This window comes from Sminthopsis crassicaudata, chromosome 5, assembly GCF_048593235.1.
Source record: "Sminthopsis crassicaudata isolate SCR6 chromosome 5, ASM4859323v1, whole genome shotgun sequence".
In the NCBI taxonomy this organism is placed as follows: domain Eukaryota; kingdom Metazoa; phylum Chordata; class Mammalia; order Dasyuromorphia; family Dasyuridae; genus Sminthopsis; species Sminthopsis crassicaudata.
This window is the reverse complement of record NC_133621.1, coordinates 102,271,686-102,296,147: the sequence shown is the minus strand read 5'-3', so window position 1 is coordinate 102,296,147 and position 24,462 is coordinate 102,271,686. Positions and strand designations below refer to the sequence as shown.

Here is a 24,462-nt window from a genome sequence, read left to right as displayed (position 1 = left end):
AACTCATACCTTAAATCCCAGTTCAGGCAATGCAGACATATCCCAATGAGATGGAACATTCTTTGGGGCTGCTAATTGATCACCACTGAACAGGACAGAAAAGAAGAACATTTTCAGATTCTCAGTATCTCCGGCCAATATTTCAGGAAAATATCAGTACTACTACTATCCACTCAAAATAACTCTGGCCCCTATCCTTCCTTGTCCCAATTGTTAATTCCTCACCTCTCTCAATTTTTGAATAAGTAAGCTGGGAAGATTGAAAACAATAATAATCAGTAACAGTAATTACATTAACATCCATTTTTTCCACTAATATTAGTGATATAGAAGATGCTAAATATTCTTACAAACCTATAGTTCCTAAATTCTTATTTGGCTTTAGGTATTTTTTTGTCCTAACAAATCTACTTTCCTAATTATGTCTGATATGAGGTGACATTATAACCACTCAGCATTCCCTAGACGCACCAAAAGAGAGAAGAGGTTATGTCTAAAAGTGTGTGAGACTGCAGTCAAGAAACCAGACAAGGATTTAAAATTTGCCCCCAGATAATCCCCAAGTGGATAATTTAGAGATGACAGTGAAATGAAGCAGCTTTACCACAGCCAAATGGGGCTTAGGACCTCATGGCTCAAGAGAGTTAATCCCTGAGGAACCCAAGGCTTCCATGCGCTTCTGGGGTGGAACAAGTCCTTTATGATAGCTACTCATTAGATTTCTTGAATATTATTCTACCTGGATATATTTGTTTTTTGCTAGAGTTGGGGTATGAGAGCAGGACTACCTTCCTCTATTCAGATCATTTGACCAGAAGATGATTCCCAACCTTTTTTTTTTTGGGGGGGGGGGACTATGAAAACCCATTTATAAGGTAAAAGACAAATCTGTTGGATCTGCATATAAAACAATATGAACCATTCACCAAGAAAATATAATCACAAAAATAGCTACCAGTAATTCAGTTATACTTTCAAATACAATTTTATCTTTAATCCTAATATCTACACACACTTGAAAAACAGCAAAATAGAAATAGTTCATATATTATTTATGCTTGATTATACAGATTTGTGCTGCATATTTTGTTGAAGCTAAGTAAAGACAATAAGGTTTGATGTTAGCCAGACATTTCTGGTTAATCTCAATATCAACCAAAGTCTGGATGTGAGCCATAGCAGATCTGCACCAAGGGACAAATCACTCAAGTACAGCTTACCAAGTCTGCTTCATCTTCAAATCCTCAGGAGAGACATATTTTGGTCTCCGACAAACATTTCTGACAGTACCAAAGTGCAAGCTTTTCTGAGTCATGGCTAAAAAACAAACAAACAAACAACAACAAAACAGCAAAATTAGCTTTTAAACCCACAGTACAAACTGACTTATCTGGATTAAGTGAGTAAAGTTTAGTAAGAATTGGTGACCATTAGAAAAAATATAAAATTATAGATTACTCCAGAAGATTAGTATCTTGCAGTATGCTGGGTGTTTATCAATCATTTATCTTTACTTCCTTGAGACCCTTATCAAGGATAACTTCAATCATAAATCTTTCTTGGCCCTCCAATCTGCCCATGAAGTGCTTTTGATAAGATTATGGCAGGAGGATTCTTCTTTCACAACATGATTAATGTGGAAATGTTTAATATGATTGTATATATCAGATTGATTGCCATCTTGGGGACAGGTATGAAAAAGGGAGAAAATGGAAATAAAAATCTAGTAAAAGTAAATATTGAAATGTGGTGATTCTGGTTACAAGAAGGTTATATGATGATCAATCGTATGGAAGTGACTCTTTTCAACAATGTGATGATTGAGGCTAGTTCCAATGATCTTGTGATGAAGAGAGCCATCTACACCCAAGGAGAGGACTATGGGAACTGAATGTGGATCACAACATAGCATTTTCACTTCTTTTTGTTGTTGTTTGCTTACATTTTGTTTTCTTTCTCTTTTTTTTGATCCAATTTTTCTTGTGCAACAAGGTAATTGTGTGTGTGTGTGTGTGTGTGTGTGTGTGTGTGTATATATATATACATATATATAATTTAACATATATTTTTAACATGTTTAACATATATTAGATTACTTGCCATCTAAGGGAAGGCATGGGAAGGCAGAGAAAATTTGAAACAAGGTTTTGCAAGAGTTAATGTTGAAAAATTATCTGTGCATATGTTTTGAAAATAAAAACCTTTAATTAAAAAAAAAGAAGAAGAAGAAATGTGGTGATTCAAGCCAATAGATTTGGGAAGGAAAATGCCAAACACATCTAGAGAGAGGACCAGGGAGAATGAATATGTATCAAAGCAGAGTATTTTCACCTTTTTGTTTGTTTGCTTTTTCCCTTTTGTTGTGATTTTTTCTTAAACCACATGATAAATATAGAAATATGTTTTAAAAAGTTGCATATATTTTACCTACCTCAGATTGTTTACTGTCTTGGTGAGGGGGGAGATAAGGGAAGAAGGAAGAAAAATTTGGAACACAGAATCTTAATATAAAGTGAAACTGAAAAAATATCTTTACAAGTATTTGGAGAAATAAAATATTACTGAAAAAATTTTTAAAATGGAAATAAAAAGGACATGTTGAAAAATAAATAAACTTCTAAAAAAGACTACAGCAGGAGAGAATTAATGAGACCACAATATTTTTCCATACAGTTCTCCTTTGTGGTACAACAATCTCTGCTTTATGGGGCCGGAAACCACGTCAGAGGCAGGACAGTGTCCTGCATGCATACTGGTCATCCATGGGGCCAGGAGCACACCTCAAAGTGCAGGGAGTTCAGACTCAAGTTGGCCATGCCAGCTGGCCTGCCACTTCAGGACTGGACAGTGGAACAGACTGTAGACTGCTAATTTCCACCTGATCCTCTCTGTGCATCCTTCAATAAAGAGCCTAGTCTTATATGTGTCCCATGTAAAGCACTTGCAGCACCTTTTCATTCAATCCCCAGCACTTGCCCATGGCTACATGGAACAAACACCATATCACCTCCAGATTGTCAAATGAGCATCCTTGGGAAATACCTTTGAAATTCAACTCATAGTTGTGCTTTCCAACGGAGAACTGCAGGATGGGTGACTCCTGGCTCAAGTAGGCCTTCTCTATGTCACTGCTGTTAACAGCAGCTACATGGCGCTCAGTACCCTGTCAAGTCAAAAACCACAGAGAAACCATTTCTTAGAGTCCAAGACAACCCCGCAGGAAAGGGGACGGCCGCCCACAGATTAAGCCAGCACAAGACTCCAGACTTCAATAAACTGACTGATGAGCCCAGTGGCTCTTGAGGTGACAGTCAGGACTGTCAGTTCAATGCCAGGGTTTGGGTAGGGCAGGGTGGGAGTGGAGTTTCTAGCCTAAAACAATGAATACAGGTAGAGGGAGATAGTGTGCCCAGAATGCTGAAGGAGTGAGGGAGATAAGTGTTAGAAATGCACTGAAGAAAAGCTGACTGAACCAGCTGCTAAACTTTAGAAAACAGAAATAACAACATATATTTTAACATGTTTAACATATACTAGAATACCTGCCATCTAGGGGAGGGAGGGAGGAGGGGAAAATTTGGAACACAAGGTTTTGCAGGGGTCAATGTTGAAAAATTATCCATGCATATGTTTTGAAAATAAAAATCTTCAAGGGGCAGCTAGTTGGTGCAGTGGATAGAGCACCAGCCCTGAAGTCAAGAGGATGTGAGTTCAAAATCTGGCCTCAGACACTTAACACTTCCTAGCTGTGTGACCCTGGGCAAGTCACTTAACCCCAATTGCCTCAGCAATAAACTAATCAAATTAATTAATTAAAAAGCTTCAATTAAAAATACCAACAAAAACCAGAAACAAAAGAATTATATATCTTGTAGATTACACAAGGGAAGAAAAAGGTAAGAAGATAAAGACAGACTTTTTTACTAAAACGGGGCAACTCTTAAATTATTTTCAACACTAACAATAAATACTTTTGCAGACAATAGGCAATCAATAATCCTTTTGTTCATTGTTGTTGCTTTCTGATGGTTGAATGATTGGCATAATCAAGGCAGCTGTCTACCATTTAGTGACTGGTTTCACTTCTCCCTACCTCTGACATTACTTATATACTTCCTTGGAGAATTCATTATTACTGCATTTCCAATGATCAACCTTCTTGACAAAGACCTTGACCTTGATCTATTCTATTTGTTTAAAGAACTTTCCTTTTGGATGCACAGAAGAGTCAAACCAAGGACAGTGGTGGACTCGAATTCAGAAAGACTTGACTCGAAATCCTCCCTGTGACATTTACTAGCTGTGTCACTTAGTCTCTTGAGCCTGCTTCCTCATCAGATAAATGGGTGGCTACAATCATACTGTACTGTATGATTCACCTACACACAAACCCAGAGTGGTTTCTTGGAATGGAAGCAAAGACTCTCTTCCACCTCATGTAACACAAGGAATGGAAAAGACACTCATTGCATGAAGTTTTTCACACATTCAGGTGGATTTGGATCTTGTGTATAAAGATTAAGTCTCACTAAGACAAGAGCTCCAGACTCCTGAGTTGTGCTCAAATGTTGCTGGACCAAATCCTGCTTGAAGTAAGCAAGCTCTTTCAGCAAAGCCTTTGGCTTCCACTTTGGATTTCATCATTCTCAGAGGGCAGAACTTGGGCTAGAATGGATTGGAGAGACTGTCCCAACCAAGCCCCTCATTTTACTGGTAAAGAAGTGAATCCTAGGCAGGTGAATATAGGCCCTAGAGGTGGGGGATAAGGCAAGATACAGGGCCCGGTAATCTCTACATCACTGGGACCTGATTCCACACAGGAGCCTGTCCCCTTACCTTTAGGCCATACATTTGCCACAAACCATCATCGTTTTTCCAATACCAAAGCCACTGGGTTGTGAAGATGAAATGTGGGGGCTTGAGGACCGAGGAGGCCGTGGACAGACGTCGAACCTTGTAATAGCCACAACTCATGTCATTAAAGTTTATGAGGAAGCTCGAAGGCTTAACAAGAAACCTGTGCAAGAAAAAAAGAGGGGGAAAACCCCTCAGCTTAGAGCACAGCATTCCAGATCTGAAGTCAGCAAGATTCATCTCCCCAGCTCAAATCCAGCCTCAGACACTCACTAGCTGTGTGACCCTGAGCAAGCCACTTAATCCTGTCTGCCTCAGTTTCCTTCTCTGTAAAAATGAGCTGGAGAAGGAAATGGCAAACACTCCAATCTCCTTGCCAAGAAAACCCCAAACCAGGTCCTAACATATGGACACACCTGAAACAAGTGAACAAATTAGGAGCTTTAAAAACAACAACAACAACAACAACAACAACAAAAAAAAAACACACATGATGTCAAGGTGTGAGGTCAGCTCCCAATTAAGAACTCCCTCCACCAGTCTCACAGACTGGAACTCTGGCCCTTCAGCAGAGAGTGGCCTGGAACGCTAGTCCAGGCTCCCAAAGACAGTGTGTGTCCCAGGCTTCCCAACACTAGGGCCAGCTCTCAGTCTCCATCTCTCCACCCCACAATGCCTCTGTTGGCAATTTTCTTAAACATCTTGCAATGCTTTATATACTTTCAAAAAAAAATTTTTTTTAAACTATGTGGTCATTTTACTTGTCACTAAAGCAAGCTGTCCATTGCCCCTCTCATATACATCCCAGGTCAGAAGCAGGAAAGTGAAACCTTCTAGGAAGCACAACATAAATAGAAAGATAAAGTGCTAAACAATCTGTGGTCACTCTGTCATTTTTCTGAAATGCTTAAATCTTCAGGCCCATTTGGTGTTTTCTTGGCTAAGATACTACAGTGCTTTGCCATTTCCTTCTCCAACTCATTTTTACAGATGGGGAAACCAAGGCAAACAAGGTAAAGTGACTTTTGCAGGGTCACATAGCTAGTAAGTGTCTGAGGCCCAAATTGAACTGACTTCTCCTGACTCTGGGCCTCCCTGACTGCCTTGCCACCTCGCTGCCCATGCAATCAATACATATCATGGATATAACTATTATTCTAGGTATAAAGGTAACAATACACAGATAAAACTCAGAAATCCTCTGACTCTAGTACAGTTTTTTTTTTTTAATCCTTGCACTGGGACACTGACTTCAAACCTGAGAAGAGCCAGGTGGCTCCCTACTTTGTACACCCTCCTCAAAGGCACCTCAGGACTCATCTGTCCAACTTTCTCATTTTCCAGGAGACCAAACCCTTAGAGAGATCAAGCAACCTGTGGGACTAGAACTAGGGAGAGCAGCTAGTGAATAAAAGAACTCTGATGGAAACCCCTAATCTTCCTTCCAATGCAGAGACCCAGGCTAGCTCTCTTTCACTTGGTCCAATTTCCGAGTCATTAACTTCAGGTGCCCCTCCCAACTAATCTTTTAATGACGTTTGTAAATTTTTACATAATTATTTCCTACTCTTTCCAAGCCATTTCTTTCCACCCCGCCCCGAGGGGAATGCAGAAGACACACCCCAGTGCCTAGTAGTCACCAGGCTGCCACGTCCTCAGGGCCTGCACAGTTTCTAGTAAGGAAGGCAAAATTAAACAGTATGGAATTTAATAACTTCCCAAATTCCTCCCAAACAGCCCAGGCACAGGACAGCAATAAGTAATGTTTCATACCTCCTACTCTCGGGGTTGCAATATTCCTTTTCAATCTTCTCCATTTCTTCCAAATCTTTCCATGTATCCCCATCGAGAAACTGCCATCGATAGGGCAAACGAAAATGGACGTTAAAACACTTATCTAAAACAAAAATAGAAATAAAATCAAAATGGTAATTCCATATGGTGTAGCCTAAAGAAACAATGAAAAACATAGTGTAGTTGTAACCTGGCTTGTGCAATATCTTCTAAGATTAAAAACTACTCCCATATCTGTCAAACAAAAAAACCAAGAATGGTATTGGTGTGCAAGAGGCCACAGGGTCACAATTGCAAGACAAAACAACAAACCAACTGAAGTTAAAACTCCAGTACTGAAGCTGGAAGAGTGTGCATCATGCAATGGTCAGCTCCTGAGCTCGGGGGCCAAACAGTGTTTTGCTTCATTCACACATTTGCCTGGCCACAGGTGGAAAGGGAGGAGCCCTATGTAGCTGAGACATCATAAATCCAGAAAAACCATCTCGAAGCACATGGTCTGTTGAAACTAGGTAGCTGGTCACATCTTCCATGCTCTGGGACAGGACTCCAGCCTACCCTCATCTCCCCCTTCTCTGAAAACATACGGTTTTGAGTGCCCTTAATCATAACCTGTATGCCTTATTTTCAAATTTTAAACACCAGGGGCAAAGAGATTAAGGATAGAGGAAGTTTATTAATTGTATAGGCCTGACTCTAAACCAGACTGAGCACATATAAACATGCCAGCCTGTAGGAGCTCTGAACTCATCGTTTTTATATGTAATAAAGCAACTCTTTGTATGGTAAACAACAGCCTGGAAATGATTTGGCTGATGACTCACTGTTGATGAAGGCCTGAAGGAAAAGAATAAGCAAGTGCTGTGGTGAGAGAATCAGAGATTTAGAGCTGGGACAGATTAGGGGGATGGACGGTTAAATAATCTAATATTCTCATTTTATAAATGAGAAAACTAAGCTGAGAGAGGTTCTGCAGAACTAAAGTAATCACCGCTTCCAGAGTCATGAAAGATGCCACAGGAATCAAAGTAAAGAACCCTCCCCTTCCAGGAACACTGTCTGTGCTAATATGGCAGTCCCCACTTCATACCAGATCTCCTCCCAAAACTGCTTCCTGAAGTCTGGAGCGCAGAATACTCTTGCCCATGGAAACCACATTTAAAATGATACCAACAGTCTTGGGTCAACCTACAAAGGTCAGTTTAATTCACAGTGTGCCTGAAATACTACTAAGTAGTCACCAACCCTGGCTCCATGGCCCCAAGAGAAGAACTAGTTGGAGAGGCCTTAGGAGTAGTAGAAAGCACCTGTGAAAAGTGAATTTCTCTGATAAAGACTTCATTTCTCAAACATACAGAAAACGGATTGAAATTGATAGAAATTTCAAGATTGCTAATGGTCAAAGGATATCGACTGTTAAATGGTCAAAAGATATGAATAGGCAGTTATCAGATAAAGTAATCAAAGTCATCTATAGTCCTATGAGAAAAATGTTCTAAATAGCTATTGATGAAAGAAAAGCAAATTAAAGCAAATCCGAGTTACTACCTCATACCTGTCAGACTGGCTAATAGGACAGAAAATGAAAATGACAAACAATGGAAACAATGTGGGGAAATTAAAACACTAATGTATTCTTAGCGAAGTTAGGTACTGATTCAACTATTATGGAAGAGTAATTTGGAACTATGCCCAAAGGGCTATAAAACCATACCCTTTGTCCATATAATACCACTATGAGAGATAAAAACAAAAAGGAAAAGTTCCTGTGGGTATAGAAATATTTATAGCAGCTCTTCTAGTGGTGGCAGAAAACTGGAAATTGGGGAGACGTCCATCAACTGGGGAATGGCAGAACAAGTTGTTGTATATGATTGTCATGGAAAACTAGTGCACTTTAAGAAATGATCAGCAGTATGAGTTCAGAAAGGCCTGGAGAGACTTATATGAACTGATGCTAAGTGAAGTTAGGAGAACCTGAGAACATTGTACATGGTAACCACGAGATTATGCGATGATCAATTCTAACGTTTGTGGCTCTCTTATGCTATGAGATGATTGAGGCCAGTTCCAATGATCTTGTGATGATGAGAACCATCTGCACCCAGAGAGAGGAATGTGGGAACTGAGTGTAGATCACAAGAAAGTATTTTCAACATTTTTCTTATTGTTTGCTTGCTTTTTTTCTCATTTTCCTTCCTTTTTGATCCGATTTTTCTTGTGCAACATAATAATTGTGGAAATATGGAAAGAAGAATTGCACATGTTTAACCTATATTGTATTACTTGCTGTTTAGAGGAGGGGATGGGGGAAGGGAAGGAAAAAAATTTGGAATCCAAGGTTTTCCAAGGGTGAATATTGAAAACCATCTTTGCATGTATTTTGACAATAAAAAGCTATTATTATACTTTTTCTTTTTTTCTTTCTTCCCCCCCCCCCCCAGGCAGTTGGGGTTAAGTGACTTGCCCAGGGTCACACAGCTAGGAAGTGTTAAGTGTCTGAGACCAGATTTGAACTCGGGTCCTCCTGAATTCAGGGCTGGTGCTCTATTCATTGTGCCACCTAGCTGCCCCCAAAAACTATTATTATAAAAAAAAAATGAAGAGGACATGCTCATAACAACATGGAAAGACTTTACAAAATGAACAGAACCAGGAGAACATTGTCTACTGTAACAGTAATGCTGTATAATAATCTACTATGTATAACTTAACTATTATCGGCAATGCAATGGTCCAAAACAATTCCGTAGATCTCATGATAAAAAATCCATCTCCAGAGAAAGAACTAGTAGACCCTGAATGGAGATCAAAAATACTTCTTGCTTACTTTCTTTATTTTTCCAGGGATTTCTTTGTTTTCTTTCGCAGAATGACTTAGCTGGAAATGTTTTAGATAATTACACATGTATAATCTCCATCAAATTGGTTGCCTTTTCAATGAGAGAACAAGAGATTTTGAATCTCAAAGTGTGACAAAAAAAAAATGTTAAAATTGTTTTTATATGTATTTGAAAAAAGTAAAATATCATTAAGGTTTTTTTTTAAAGTGCCCTGCACTGGACCTCAAGAGGCCCAGACTCCAATACTCGCTTCACCCTTATATACAACCCTGGACAAATTATTTCACTTTTTGTTTCCTCTCTGTGTAAAATGAGGGAGTTGGAAAGGACCATGTTTAAAGTCCCTCTTTGTCCTAAAATTCTAGGATTCTATTTACTATAACGGTTAACTCGAGACCTGGTGAGTGTCTCCCAAGAAATAGATAATTGAGTAAATGAGACAATTGATCAAGGGGCAGAGTTCTGGCTGTGGTAACAAGGGAGATGACAGTAAACCAGCTTCAGGGGAATGTGGTTGGGCTGGTGGCAAACTGTCCTAAAGAAGAAGCTATTTTCCCAATATCTTACCTTTAAAGCTACAGCCCTTGCTAATGTGGTACAGGCAGATCTGATCATCATCTTTACTGTTATTAGGGGAGACAGGTACAGAGTCACTATTAGATCTTCCTTCTGCAAAGGAAAGACAGGTGAAAAATGGGTATTAGTTTCCATCACACCTCAATTTGGAGTCAAAGTATTTCAAGGTCAGGCAGTTTTCAGATGAAGAAATCAAAGCCATTTATAAGCCTATGAAGAAGGGCTCTAAATCATTTTTGATTAGTGAAATGCACATTAAAACAACTATGAGTTACCACCTCACACCTATCGTATTGTACAAAATAATATAAAATGAAATGAGCAGAATCAGGAAAACACTGTATACAGTATTGTGTGATGATCAACCATGAATGACTCTGCTCTCCTCAGAAACACAGTGATCCAAGACAAGTACAAAGGACTCATGAAGAAAAATGTTATCCACATCCAGATTGTCCATCAGATGGACTCTGAATCTAAACTAAAGCACACTTTTTCCCTTTATTCTTTCATGTGGTTTTTATCCTCTTGATCTGTTTCTTCTTTCAAAACTGACTAATGTGGAAATGTGTTTTACATGATAGCACATGCACAACCTATATCAAATTGCTTACCATTTTCAGAAGAGGGGCAAGGAAGGAAGGAAGAAAAATTTGGAACTCAAAATCTTATAGAAATGAATGCTATAAATTGTCTTGACATGAAATTGAGGGGGAGAAATACTACTAAAAAAATTTCACGGTATAAAGAAATGAAGAGGGAATTGTTTTTCAGTCATTTCAAATGGTCATTCTTGGCAAATATACTGGAAGATTTTGTCATTTCCTTCTCCAGCTCATTTTACAAATGAGGAACTGAGACAAACAAGGGTTCACACAACTAATTAAATATCTGAGGCCAGATTTGAACTCAGGAAAATGACCCTCAGGCTAGTGCTCTATCCACTGTACCACATAGCTGTTCCATTTGACCTTCCACTCCACTATAACTTCTCTTAAAGAGTTGCCTGTGGCATTAAGAAGTTAAATGACTTTCCCAGCTTCACATAACTAGAGTATATCAAAAGTAAACCTTCCTGACTCAAAGGACAACTCTCTATTCACTAAACAATATTTAATTGGAGATTAGAACTGGTCTCTTATACTAATACAACTGCCAAGAAAAGGGCCTAATATGAAAATCTAAATTTAATGATGGAATTTATTAAATCTTCATGTCATATTTTTCTGAAACCCCTAAGGGACATCACTGGCTCACAAATTATTTCTCCAGCCCAGAATGGGATCTGCCATGTAGTTTTTCTCGAAAAATATGCCTGAGGTCTTCATTAGCAAGCCCAAATAATTTATTCTGAGTTTCAGAACACAATTGTGTTGTTGATATGAGAGCTTCCTCCATCAACTTGGCTCATAGACTATTGAGAAATTATAGTTTTAGAGGGCTGCCTCAGCTCAGAAGAGCTACTCTATTTGTCCACTGTCACCGGTAGGATCTGGATCCAAGTCCTTTCTCACTCCAAATCAAGCTGTCTTTACCCTCATACTAAAATGCCTCTCAACTAATTTATCATTATCTGAAAATTTGCTGAATCTTTATTCTTTATCAGAATGCCACTGTAATAAGAGGAAACCAAGGACATTGTTTGATACATCCCTCTGTGAGAAGGAGAGAAACTGATCAACCTAATTTGGATGTGACTTCAATTTTCCTATACATTCATTCACCTAAAAAGACCAAAAACTTAAGGAACAAATATAGATAGATATTTGGGTTTTTGTTTGTTTGTTTGTTTTACAATTAAGAAGAATTTACACAAAACATTTAAACAAAAGCAGAAGAAGACATTAAGTTCAAGCAAGAAAACATTCCAAAATCTATCCAACAGCAAGAAGCAAAATTAAGGCAATACATGCATTTGCTGGAATTCCTGACATTCATTTCATGTGATAAATTCATACAATAAAACAACAAATTGTTAATGGTAAAGCATTACCCCAGGAACTACAATGGAAAGTATAAATCTATTGCATGAAAAATGCCGGACAGGAGAAAGGAAAACTCTGAATTGTTTTCCGCATGAAGATGTGAGGATTTATACCTACTGCAAGCAGAAGAGACATCTATTTTGAACAGAGTCAATGTGGGAATTTGTTTTTTGCTTGAGTATGCATATTTGTTACAAAAGTTTTTTGTTGTTTCCCCCCCCCCCCTCAATTTGGGGTTGGGAGAGAGACTGAAAGACAGGACAGGAGAAAGACAAGTATTAAGAAAGTGTTATTCCAGTAACAAGAGTATGTGATAATCAACTATGATGGACTTGGCTCTTCTTAACAATGCAGTGGTTCAAGGGAATTCTAATAGATTTGGGATGGAAAATGACCTCTGCATCCAGAAAGAGAACTGTGGAAACAATGTGGATAGAAGCATAGTATGTTCACCTTTTTTGTTTGTTTTTCATTTGTTTTTCTTTCTTGGTGGAAAGGAGGAAATGAAGGAAAGAAAAAAGGAAAAAGAAGGAAGGGAGGGAGGGAGGAAGGAAAGGAAGGAAAGAAAGGATAAGAAGGAAGGAGGAAGGCAGGGAAGGAGGGAAGGAGTGTTAAGACATTCCCTGAATGTATAGAGAATGGTAAAGTGTTCCCTACCTCTTACAGGTGCTGAGCTTTCATTTTTGATGTCAAAAGCATTTCTGAAAGTGGAAGGCAGCCTCTTAATTATAGTGTCATTAAACCCCCACTTTTTCAACTTCTCCTGACATGTGGAATTAAAGTCATGGGACCGCTTGCAGCTGCTGCCAAACCTGCAGTTTCCCTGCATATAGTACTGGCAAAGGTGGAGTTTGGCACAAATATCTTTAAAGGTACAAGCACCATGTTGCCCATCTCCTTTATTGTAGTGTGCACAGATCTGTGGATAAAGAAAGAGAACATAAATTGCTGAGGCCCTTGTACGTCACCATTAGTTTCCGGTTCAGCTTTACTAGCTATACCAGGCTACTGGGATAATGATCACGGGTTTCATTTCTATTTGAGCTCAGAAAGCCCAGAAAGCTGGGCCAGAAACCGCATCCTTCACCCTGGTTAGCTGTCCTGCAAATATGTTAGTATATATTTGAAGAATTTGTGACCTCCATATCTGAAGGAGAATATGAACAACTCCAGCCCCATTCCTAGAAAAACAACTCAGAACACACATCCCACTTCATATGTACATGAAGACTACAAGTAATAATTATTTGAATTGTATACTAGCACAGTACACAATGCTAGCATATCGGTTATCACAGTGGCTCCAATGATTATACTTTTCTTCTCAGCCTTTTACAAAAATATAAAAATAACTAAATTAATGGCACATAAAGATCTTAATCCAATTTAAGAAAATGAAACCCAACTCACTGTAAAGAAGTAATCAAAGGCAAAGAATCCTAATGGGGACAGATTTACACGTTTAACAGAATTCTATCAAACTTTTTAAAAAGTCATATCTATAATATACAAATATCTATCAAGCTTTTTGTTTATATGTACATATATATAATGCTAATGTATAAAATAAGGTACTCTCTCAGGTTTATTCATTCAATATTTATTAACATGTGCAATGAACTGTCTTAGGAATTGGTAAAATAGGAAGACACACAAGATAAAGTATCTACCTTTAAGAGGTTTTCAATCTAATAAAGACAGAAGGACATGCACAATATCAAAGTTAATAAAAGAAGTACGTGTTATGAATGCAAATAAGGATGAGCTCTAACTGTGACAGATTCCAACAATGAGATGATTCAGGCCAGTTCTAATAGACTTGTGATGGAGAGAGCCATCTGCACCCACAGAGAGAGGACTGTGGGGACTGAGTATGGATCACATCCTCTTTTTTTGTTTGCTTGGTTTTTTTTTTTCTTTCTCATTTGTTTCCTTTTTGATTTTATTTTTCTTGCACAGTACGATAAATGTGGAAATATGTTTGGAAGAACTGCACATGTTTAACCTATATTGGATTACTTGCTGTTTAGGGTGGGGGGAGGTGGAAAGAGGGAGAAAAATTTGGAACGTAAGGTTTTTCAAACTTGAATTTTGAAAACTCTCTTTGCATGTACTTTGAAAAATAAAGGCTATTATGATTTAAAGCTATAAAAAATAAGGGCAAGATCTGGATTACTTTCCACTCAACCCCCAATTTCTCCCATTTCCCTATTCTATAGCTCTCAGAGTATGAGGGCAAGGGTAAGCAAAGCAATTAGTGCAGATCACCACAATAACTTTTAAACTCAGTGTGGAACCATGCCCAGGCTCCTAATTCTGAGTTCTACATGGATGCTATCATTCTAGACCCTTCTCTGAGTCTCATTCAACTTCAGTACTCAGTATCGGGTACAGCAAGAGTTGGTGCCCACCCAACTCTATCAACTATGCATTCTTCACTTCAAATCAAAAGTATCTATACTGGATTACTTGCCATCTAGGGGAGGGGATGGGGCGAAAGGAGAAATTGGAACACAAGGTTTTACAAGGATCGATAGTGAAAAATTATCCTTGCATATGTTTTGAAAATAAAGAGCTTCAGTTAAAAAAAAAAAAAGTCTTTTAGTACAAAGATCCACACTAGGAATTGATGCATCCAAAAATGAATCAGATATGGTCCTGGCCCTTAAGGTGTCTAGGGGAGATAAGACATGTACACAAAAAAATTACAAAGCACAATAGAGCATATCTGCACAGAACAAGAACAAAGTGTGAAAACTAATCAAAGGAACAGAAGGATACTTGAAGTTGGGGAGTCTAGAAGAACAGGGAGTTGGGGAGGGAAGAGATATTGGGATTGAGCCTTAAAAGAGGTATAGGATTTCAAAATATGGCAGGGATGGGTCAGAAGTGAGTTCAAGGTATAAGAATTTAGGATAATGAATTTAGAGAAATGCCTTTTATTTTAGTTTGGGAGGAGTATGAAAGGTAGTAATATGGGAGAGAAAACAGAACTTGATTACAAAGAACATTGAACACCAAGATAAAGAGTTTGGAATTGGTTCAGTGAACAATAGGGAGCCATGGAAGGATTTTTAGCATGAAAGTGACAGTGTTAGAGCTATCAAAAGAAATATTATTTTAGAAAGGTCTCACCTTAGACCTTTAAGATCCTGAATTTCAAAATTCTCCTTTCTAACCATACTTTTTTTCTCTATACTTCATTTCTTCTATTCACATAAAACCTGGGTCTGTATCTCAAAGAAACAATAAAAAAGGGAAAGGGACCCACATGTGCAAAAATGTTTATGGCAGCCCTTTTTGTAGTGACAGGGAACTGGAAACTATGTGGATGTCCATCAATTGGAGAATGGCTGAATAAGTTATGCTATATGAATGTTATGGAATATTATTGTTCTTTAAGAAACGATCAGCAGGATGATTTCAGAAAGGTCTGGTGAGATTTACATGAAGTGATGCTAAGTGAAATGAGCAGAACTAGGAGATCATTGTACACGGCAACAAGAAGATTATACAATGATCAATTCTGATGGATGTGGTTCTCTTCAACAATGAGATGATTCAAACCAGTTCCACTTGTTTAATGATGAAGAGAACCACTTACACCCAAAGAGAGAACCATGGAAACAGAGTGTGGAATACAGCATAGCATTCTCATTCTCTCTGTTTTTGTTTGCTTGCATTTTGTTTTCTTTATAATTTTTCCCCTTTTAGATTTGATTTTTCTTGTGCAGTATGATAATTATAGAAATTTGTATAGAAGAATTGCACATATTTAACATATACTGGACTATTTGACATTTAGGGGAGAGAATGGGGAAATGGGGAGGGAATTGGAACACATGTTTTGCAAGGGTCAGTGCTGAAAGATTATCCATGCACATGCTTTAAAAATAAAAAGCTTTCTTTAAAAAATTTTTTTAAAGTTTTCCTGAAAAAATAAAATAAAGTTCTTCTTCCAGTTGAGATTCTCCAGGAGTTATCTCAAGTTATGAGAGCAATGTCAAAGTCTTCAGCCTTCCAAAGCCAACTGCTCCCTCCTTTGCATGTTCTCACTAAGATCACGTCTGAGGACTCCCGCATGTGGTCGGTCTGCCCACTTTCACCAGGCACACTTGCCAATCTAACTTCAGGGACTACCATAGCACTTATTGTCTGTACCCTAGGCACTTCATGACACGTGACACATGACACATGATTTTAAGCTCCTTGAGAGCAGGAACTGTCTGTCCTTTGCCTCTTTTTGTCTTCCAGGCATGTAGCAAGGAACTGGAAATAGGAGCTTTAAAAATGCTCACTGATTGGCAGTTTAAAACATCATTATTTATTTCCTTGTGCTTGATAAACTGATTTTCAAATAAGGTAATATGTGGAGGAAGTGCACTCTGTACACTGTAAAAACACCATCTAAATTAGTGTGGAAGTTTATAATGTTTGTAAGTTGTTCCATGTGTAGGTCTTCCCATTCCAAAGGGGGTTTCTTTGTATTCTACTAGGCCAGCAGAATGGCTGCGGTGTTTACTGTAGGGGCGGTGATGATTTAGCCAAGTCCAACTCTTCATGGTTCCATTTGGGGTTTTCTTGGCTGAGATACTGTAAAGCTTTGCAGTTCCTTCTCCAGTTCATTTTACAGATGAGGAAACTGAGACAGACGGGATGAACTGCCCTGCCAGAGTCCCACGGCTGAGAAGTGTCAGAGGTCAGATCTGAACTTGGGGAGGTGAATCTTCCTGCCTCCAGACCCAGCAGTCTCCCTACTGCACCTCCACGCTATCCCAGCAAGATGTGAAAGTTAAGAAATACCTGCTGAAGCTACCCAAAACTGCTCAATAAACCATAAAGACAGTTCTGTCTCTTGCCTCCTCCTGCCCCAGCCCATCCCCCAAATCCAGAACAGCAGTTAAATGAAATTTCACAGCCTTTCAGGGACCTCACACAAACAATCCCTGGTGGGAGGAGCATATGAAGCAGTGTGTTATAGTAGTTAAAACACTAGACTTGGAATCTAACTGCCCCCAACCTGGGTTCAAATCCAGCTTATACTTTGTATAAGTTTAATTGATTGTATCCTGAGGTTATGCCCATCTTGTCCTTTTGAAAATGTTTCTGTTAAATATGAAAGATAACTTGTGAACTTATTACTATTATCAATATGAGGTTATGGTATTTCTAAAACTTCAGTAATTTTAAAAACCTCTTGGATTCTTTTATGTGGTATTAGGATATTCTGTATAAGATATTCTTATACAACTGATTGTATTGGGTCATCCTAAGGTCATTTAAAGAGCCTCTAAAAATAATATTTTTTGTTCTTTTCAAAATGTTTCTGTTATGGACAATATGTAATTTGGAATATTTGTCTATGTATTGGGTATTTTTAAAAGCAAACAGATTTGTATGTATAAATGTTCACTTATGGGACCATGTGTTTAGATAGGAAAGAAGTGAACTTACTGAGACAAATTCTTACTGTTATAAATATAAGGTTATGGTAAATATCTGTTTAGGATTTATCTGAAACTTTAGCTAATGGAATTAGTTATTAGAAGTAAAATTCTTTGGACTTATAATTAATGCTATTTGGGAGTTTTAAAGCTCCACCCTTTGACAGTTAATGGGACAATTAATTGGAGTAAAAATGAATTAAAGCTATTTTATCCTGTTTTGCTGAAAGTTAAGTTTTAACTCCTTATGTTATGGTTGTGTCCCTGCATTTTTTCCTCCTGTAACTAATTTCTATGATCAGAGCAATGGTCAATATAAACTGTTAATGCAATTCAATTATGTCAGACCTTGCTGTTTCTAACCTGATTATATGTAATCATTATATCCTGAATACTTGGCAAATGAATATATATATACCCTGGTCATTTATCTGTTACTGAATATTTGTGTCTGTAGGTATTCAGGTTTTTAAAGGTTTCTAAATAAGAGGACAGTAAGCACAGTGAGAAGCTGCTGGCCAATTCATACTGGTCTCTTCACATTTTGTATCAGTCTAATCTTTGTTAGATTTGTGTTTTTTTGTTCTAGATTTTGGTCAAATTACAGGTATTGACTTGCTTCTGGGACCTAGACCAGCTTTGATTGCTAACACACCAGGCCACACCATATGCATCCTCTGCAAGGATTGAGAGTCTTCTGCCAGTGCCCAACCAGAAGCAGTTTTCCTCTGTTACCCCTGATGGACTGATATGGGGAATTTAGGAACTGTGATTGGGTCATCTATTACTGTGCATTTAAAATTGGGGATGGATTTTTTAAAACTGTAACTATTGCTGTATGTTCGAGGGATTTTTAGGAAATTTACTGCATTAATCTGTTGTATAGGAATTTAGATTCACTCTTGGGATCTATATGTGGAATGGTAATTTGATAATTCCTTTCTGTGGGGAAAAAAAGGGAGGAAGGAAACTGGTGGAAACTGGTTGGGAAATTGGGAAAACTGATGTATCTTTTTTAGGCACTTCTGCCCTGCCCCCTATTTCATTAGTTCAGATTGAATTGGAAATTATTTAAACAGTCCTTTTCATTTTTACTTCTTGCTTAAAATTTATTGGACTATGATTTGCTGGTTATGTTTTAACTTTGAAATCCCTTGTTCTGTTGGAATTGCCCTGGCAGATTCAGTTTGGGGGATTTTTTTTTTTTTTACAAACAACCAGAAATCAGACACCTGTCCTGGGACTGGCAGTCTCTCTGATCTGTTTCTCCACTCCTGTTACCCCAGTTCCTTAATTAGTATTGATATCAGGACTCTAATAGTTCGGGGTTGCCAGCCTTGGTCTAACTGCATAATTTGCTCAGAAATCTGTTTCCTAATATCAGCTCCTGTTCTATCAGAGGGGACAGGTGGAGCTACTCCAGGCCCCACTTTTCCCCCACTTCGGAGTCCTTGACAGAGTTGGGTGTTCTCTTAAGTTGGGCAGCAGGACTGTCTTGAGCATTGCTACTCATCAGAGGTTGAGTTTAATGCACAAATGACCACAGATCTAACTCATAGTGAACTGTCCATCTCAAACTGGATTCTCTGGATGAGATGCTCCCCAGCTGCAGAGGACCTGAACAGGGAGGCCTCTGTGTCTCCATAAATGAGGAATGCCGTTTGATGCTAATAACTCCGGGGTTATCAGGGAGACACTGGTCCTTGCCATAAGTCCTTGCATTTTTCTAGTTTTATTATGGTTTATATGATTTACATTGGGTTGGTCAAAAGTTATAGTGCTAAGATCTTTTAGAGAAAGATAATTCAATGATTTGAATATTCAGGAGAGTGTGGAATGTTATGCCACAGTTCTCTTTTATTGTCCTGACTCAGTTTCCCTAATTATCCTGACCCAGTCTTGACTCAATTTCCCTAATTGTTCTGCTTCAGTTTATAATTATCAGCTCAAAGCTCAGTCCTGCAAAACCACCCCTCCCTCTTAATCAGAATATTTGATAAGGATAAAAGATCTTATGTTTTAGAATATCAGAATGCCTCTCCCCATCCCAAGCTATCAGAATGTGAGAAACCATCTTATCAAGATGCCTCCCCCCCATTATGTCATCCTATCTCCAGTGACTCGAGCCACCCTGTCAGAGTATGGTTCCTGCTCTCAGCACCCTGACTCTGCCCCTGCCTTGGTCTACCCCCTGTGTCTGAGCCACATTATATATGTCATTGAGACTCACATTGTTTGCTGGATTCTTGGAGACAATAGTCTCACTCAGCCCTGGGACCAAACCATGGATCCATTTGGTCCCAGTAAATCCCTCCATTTAATAAATTATTAAATATTCTCTAATCTCTATCTTGCCTCCGTTTCTCCGGCATTATACTCCAAAACCTTCTCTCTTTGGCAGTCTTTATAGATGGTTAAAAAAAGGAAAGATCATTCCCCAAAAAAACCCAAATCTAAGCCACAATCCAGAGGTTCACATTGCATTGTTCTGTGTGCACACACAGACCCGATTTCTGTCACTCACCTCTGGCAAGAGTGTAGAATCATTCTGAAGCAAAAGCTGACATAGTTCATTCAACTTTATCTCATCAATTCCATGGCTTTTCAAGATAGTCATGTTGTGTAAAGAATCAATGCTGTGGCTATATTTACATTGTTTCCTGTAAAGACAAGAGAAGAGAAGAAGAAAGAAGAGAAAAAAAGAGAGGAGAAAAGAAGAGAAGGAGAGGAGGAGTAGGAGAAGGGAGAAGAGGAGAGAGGAGAAGAAGAAAAGAGAGGAGAAAGACGAGAAGGAGAGAAGAAAGGAGAAGAGGAGGAGAAGAGAGGAACATCAGTTTTGGGGACAAACAAAAATTTAGCACACTTCAACCTCAAGAGCACATCAAGCACATCAAAACTTTAACAGACAATAAAGCCAACTGGCCTTGGTGAGACAGAGGCAACATTTCCTCAAGAAGTAATCTTGAAAAGCATCGAGGGCTGGATGTGGAGGCCCTGGGCTCGGGTCACTTGCTACCTATAATAACTTGAGAGCCTTTCCCTTTTCTGGCCTCAGCTCCCTTATCAGTAAAATGAGAGAGTTAAGTTAGATGACCTCTAAAGTTCTTTCCAGCTCTACATCTATGATCCTCTGACCTTACATTATTCCTTGGAAGTACCTTGTATATTCTATTGAAGTTTTTCATAGGGAAATGGCACTGGCATTTTAAATGTATTAGTGATTACCACACCTACAATTTAGGAGCAAATGGCTTTGAGAGCCCTTTTGCCAGCAGGCCTACAAGATTCCAAGTCAGAATGCACTAAAAGGCACATTGGAGCTAGTTAAAATTCTGTCCCTTTAGTTAAAACACATTTTTCTGAATTTGTCTCCCTCTGTGCTAAGTTGCCACTTTTGTTGTCCTTCCCCCCCAGACCCTGTTGCCTTTCTTCCAATTTCAGCAACACAGAGAGATGTTTCCCATAACTGAACCCTTCCAAATGCTCCCACATCCCTTCCCTAGAAGCTTAGCCCAACACTGCACATCAAATAGAGATAGGTCCCTATGGGACATATAATTAACTCTGCTACTGACAACCCTCAGTGGCTCCCTCCTGCCTACTAAATAAGTCAAACCTGTGGAGTCTGGTCTTTAAGGCTCTTCTCTACCTAGAAGGGCCTTTACTTTCCAATCCCATCCCCCTCCACACAGTGTTGGACCCAGCCAAACCGAAATACCATCAGACCCTCGTTTACAACACAGAGCTTTGTTAACCCATCCCATGTGCAGAAGATCATCCTCCACTTGTCCCTATTGTAATCCTACCTAGCCTTCAAAGCTGAGCCCCCTCTGTCAGAAGTATGTCTTCACCTGAGACCTCTAGAGGTTTTTAATCCCTCACTTACTCATTTACACTCTGTTCTCCATGTGGTGTTTTTGTTATTTTAACTATTATTTTATATTACTTTACATTTTTATTATTATATCAGTTATTACATATGTATATATTTGAATAACTTTTGCTTGATTGTAAGCTCCATTTGAATTGTAATCATATCCTAATTACCCCCGAATCTTCTCCAGACCATGACATGGTACCCACCAAGTGAGCCAAAGATTGGCACCTCAGCCCCATTTGTCCTACAGAAAAGAGCAAAGACAAAATAGAGGGCCTGCCCTAAATGCTTCTTCTGCTCTCTTTCCCCACTTTCAGCCATCCTTTTTCTCCTGCTATCGCCCTATTTGGACCAGGTAGGAATGACTGGGTGGGCATAAACTATGCCCAGTGAAAAAGCCAAACATTCTTCCTGGGCACAGTCTGCAAAGAACACAATATTGCTACTCAAGTAGCAGCTCTCTGCCCACACCCCACAGAGGACACAAGATACCCCAAAAGTGCTCTGAGGGAGAGGTGGGAAGTCATGAAATCAGTATTTTCTGTGAGTTATTAAGTATGTTATTATAACTTTATATTATATAATAATGTGAAGGATAAAAATATCTGATGCAGTCATTGCCTGTGTGTGCTGTTATTTCTGGACAATGGGACAGGAGAGTAAAACAATAATGTTCAAAGCTGTATACTAATGTGAACTAAGCTAGTCCAATGGACAGACCCAGAAGAGGCAGCAGGTGGGAGCTCTGCCCCGAAGCACGTCACTGAGCATCTCATGGACCATCGAATGGGCAAGATGAAGGCCAGAAGACTTCTCCCAAAAGAATCCTTGTATTATAGTAGAGAAGAGGAGAGAGGCTGGCAAGAACTGTGGCCACTGGTCAACAGAGTCCTGAGAAAGGTAAAATTCTGAAGTTGGAGAAATTATCAACAGAGCCAAGGTGAATTCATCCCTAACTGCTCTTCTGGAAACATAGAAATCCATGCTTATCTTAAGTTGTTCTCCTCACACTTCTTTTCATGTTGGGACAGGGTCAGAAGACTCTCTATATAGAGAGACAATATGTGTGTGTGTAGAGAGAGAGACATAGAGACACAGAGAGAGACATAGAGACACAGAGAGGACAGAGACAGAAAGAGACAGAGAGAAAAATTTATATTCTGAGGCTGCTTCTTAGTGACTTTGTGATATTAGGGAAATAATTTAATTTTTCTGAGATGCTTCCTGGATTGTAAAAATGAACAGGCGCCTTCTAAGATCCCATTCACTACCAACAACCCAAATCTATGTTCCAAGAACCCTATAGTGTCTTTTTCCTCTATATAAAAAAGTATTATTTCAAGGAAGGAGAGAGAGAGAGAGAGAGAAAAAAAAAAAGAAGGCCTTTTAGTCTTGGAGGCAAAGGGATTTTCTTAATCTACAAAATTTTGCCCAATGCCTTGGCAGGTTTCTTACTAAAAATAACTCATTTACAGTGTTTTCAAGGACTTTCCCCCAGACAATTCTAAGAGGTAAATTGCTAAGAATCATTGCCCCAGACTACAGAAACAACTCCCAAGAAGATAAGGACCTTGAAATTAGCAATGACCAGGAAATGTCAGCCAAAGGTCATCCTGTAATCTGCATTTTTCTCTAATGTGATCATTTTTCAAACTCACATAGGCCTCTCATTGGTCTGACAGTTCCTGTCAACTAATATCTCAGTAGTTCAGCAATGAAATATTTATTAATAACCTAATCATGGATCCAGGGACCAGTGCCTACCTTCTAAGGAGGGGGGAAAATACATATATGTATGTAACATATATACATATATATGTGTAAGTATACATGCATATGTACAGATACAGAATATGCATAATACATATACACAAACATATATGTACATATATACAAATGTACAGAATAATCCAGAGATTAGACATAAATAAATGGTAGTTAAATATCAAGTAGTCTGAATATATATACACAAATGTACATAATAATATGTAAATATAAATAAATGCAAAGTAGTTAAATATTAAGTCGTCTGAGGGGAAGACACCAACATGAGGGTTCCATAAAGGTGTCTAAAGGCAGGGAGGACTTCTGTGAAGCAGAGATGAGGAGGAGGACATAACTCGGGCATGGGGGACAGCCGCTCATTCAAAAGATGGAGCATCTTGTTGGAAGAACAGAGAGAAGGCCAGTTTGGCTTGATTAAAGAGCATAGGAAGGTCAATGATAAATAAATTTGCTGAACAATTAGTTAGAACACATTTCCAAAAAACTTTATATTTTATTCTAGATACAACAGGGAGCCACTGAAGCTTACTGAGTAGAGGAGATCTGAGCTTAAGGAAAGCAGTTTCTGGATTTGTTGTGTGAAATCCGGCTGTAAAGAAACCAGAAAGGAAATCTCTGCCACTTTGTGATTTGAGGAAATTCCCTTTGGAATTATGAATAGACTCGTCAGAAGTAAAAGTTTGCCAAACTGTACAGTAGATCTCTGATATTCTAGGTGAATTAACAAGCATTTTTGGGGGGCAGGGAGGAAACAATCAGGCTTACCCAGGGACACAGAGCTGGTAAGTGGCTGAGGCTGCATTTGAATTCAGGTCCCTGCTGGTGCTCTACCCACTTCAACATCCAGCTGCCCCTTCAACAAGTACCTACTATGCGGCAGAAACTGGGTGGGGTGCTAAATAAAAAGATAAAATGGCAAAAAAACCACAACCCCAATACTGGGACTCCCAGCAAATTGCGGCGCCACACTGCCAGGGCCACATCTGTCTCTCCCCAACAACAGGGCAACCTGATTCTCCAGAGAGAGGCCATTCCTCTGGATTCTCTTGGGTGATGTAAATGAAACAAGAAAAGAGGAAGAGTCTCCAGCTAATTGGTGTACTGCCAGCCTGCCAGGGAAACCAAAGAGGGAAACAAGAGTAGTCCGGGCCCAGTCAGAGGAAGAGCCCCAGACAGATACAGAAAAGTCAGAGACTTAGTCAAGATAGAAACCCACCATCCGGCCCTGGGAGGTCTACCCCGTGGGGGCTTGGAGGAGTCCCAGGGAGAAAGAAGGGTGCGAAGAACCTCCCACTCTGTGGCTT

The 24,462-nt window shown here is 39.0% G+C and overlaps 1 protein-coding gene across 4 annotated transcripts in view; it reads right to left on the bottom strand.

Moving 5' to 3' along the window:
* Window positions 1–24,462, bottom strand: part of PARP12 (poly(ADP-ribose) polymerase family member 12) — a 32,047-nt gene that overhangs the window by 5,587 nt on the left and 1,998 nt on the right. For 3 of the 4 annotated variants that reach the window (XM_074267765.1, XM_074267763.1, XM_074267766.1), the window contains exons 2-9: window positions 20,021–20,156; window positions 12,710–12,971; window positions 10,059–10,160; window positions 6,628–6,751; window positions 4,837–5,017; window positions 3,043–3,163; window positions 1,221–1,317; window positions 10–85 (exon numbers count right to left, since the gene is read on the bottom strand). In XM_074267765.1, the coding sequence (XP_074123866.1) occupies window positions 10–85; window positions 1,221–1,317; window positions 3,043–3,163; window positions 4,837–5,017; window positions 6,628–6,751; window positions 10,059–10,160; window positions 12,710–12,971; window positions 20,021–20,113 (1,056 nt within the window). In that variant the 5' untranslated portion in view covers window positions 20,114–20,156. Of the gene's footprint in view, window positions 1–9; window positions 86–1,220; window positions 1,318–3,042; window positions 3,164–4,836; window positions 5,018–6,627; window positions 6,752–10,058; window positions 10,161–12,709; window positions 12,972–20,020; window positions 20,157–22,093; window positions 22,234–24,462 lie in introns of those variants that run through there. The other variant, XM_074267764.1, reaches the window with a different exon arrangement.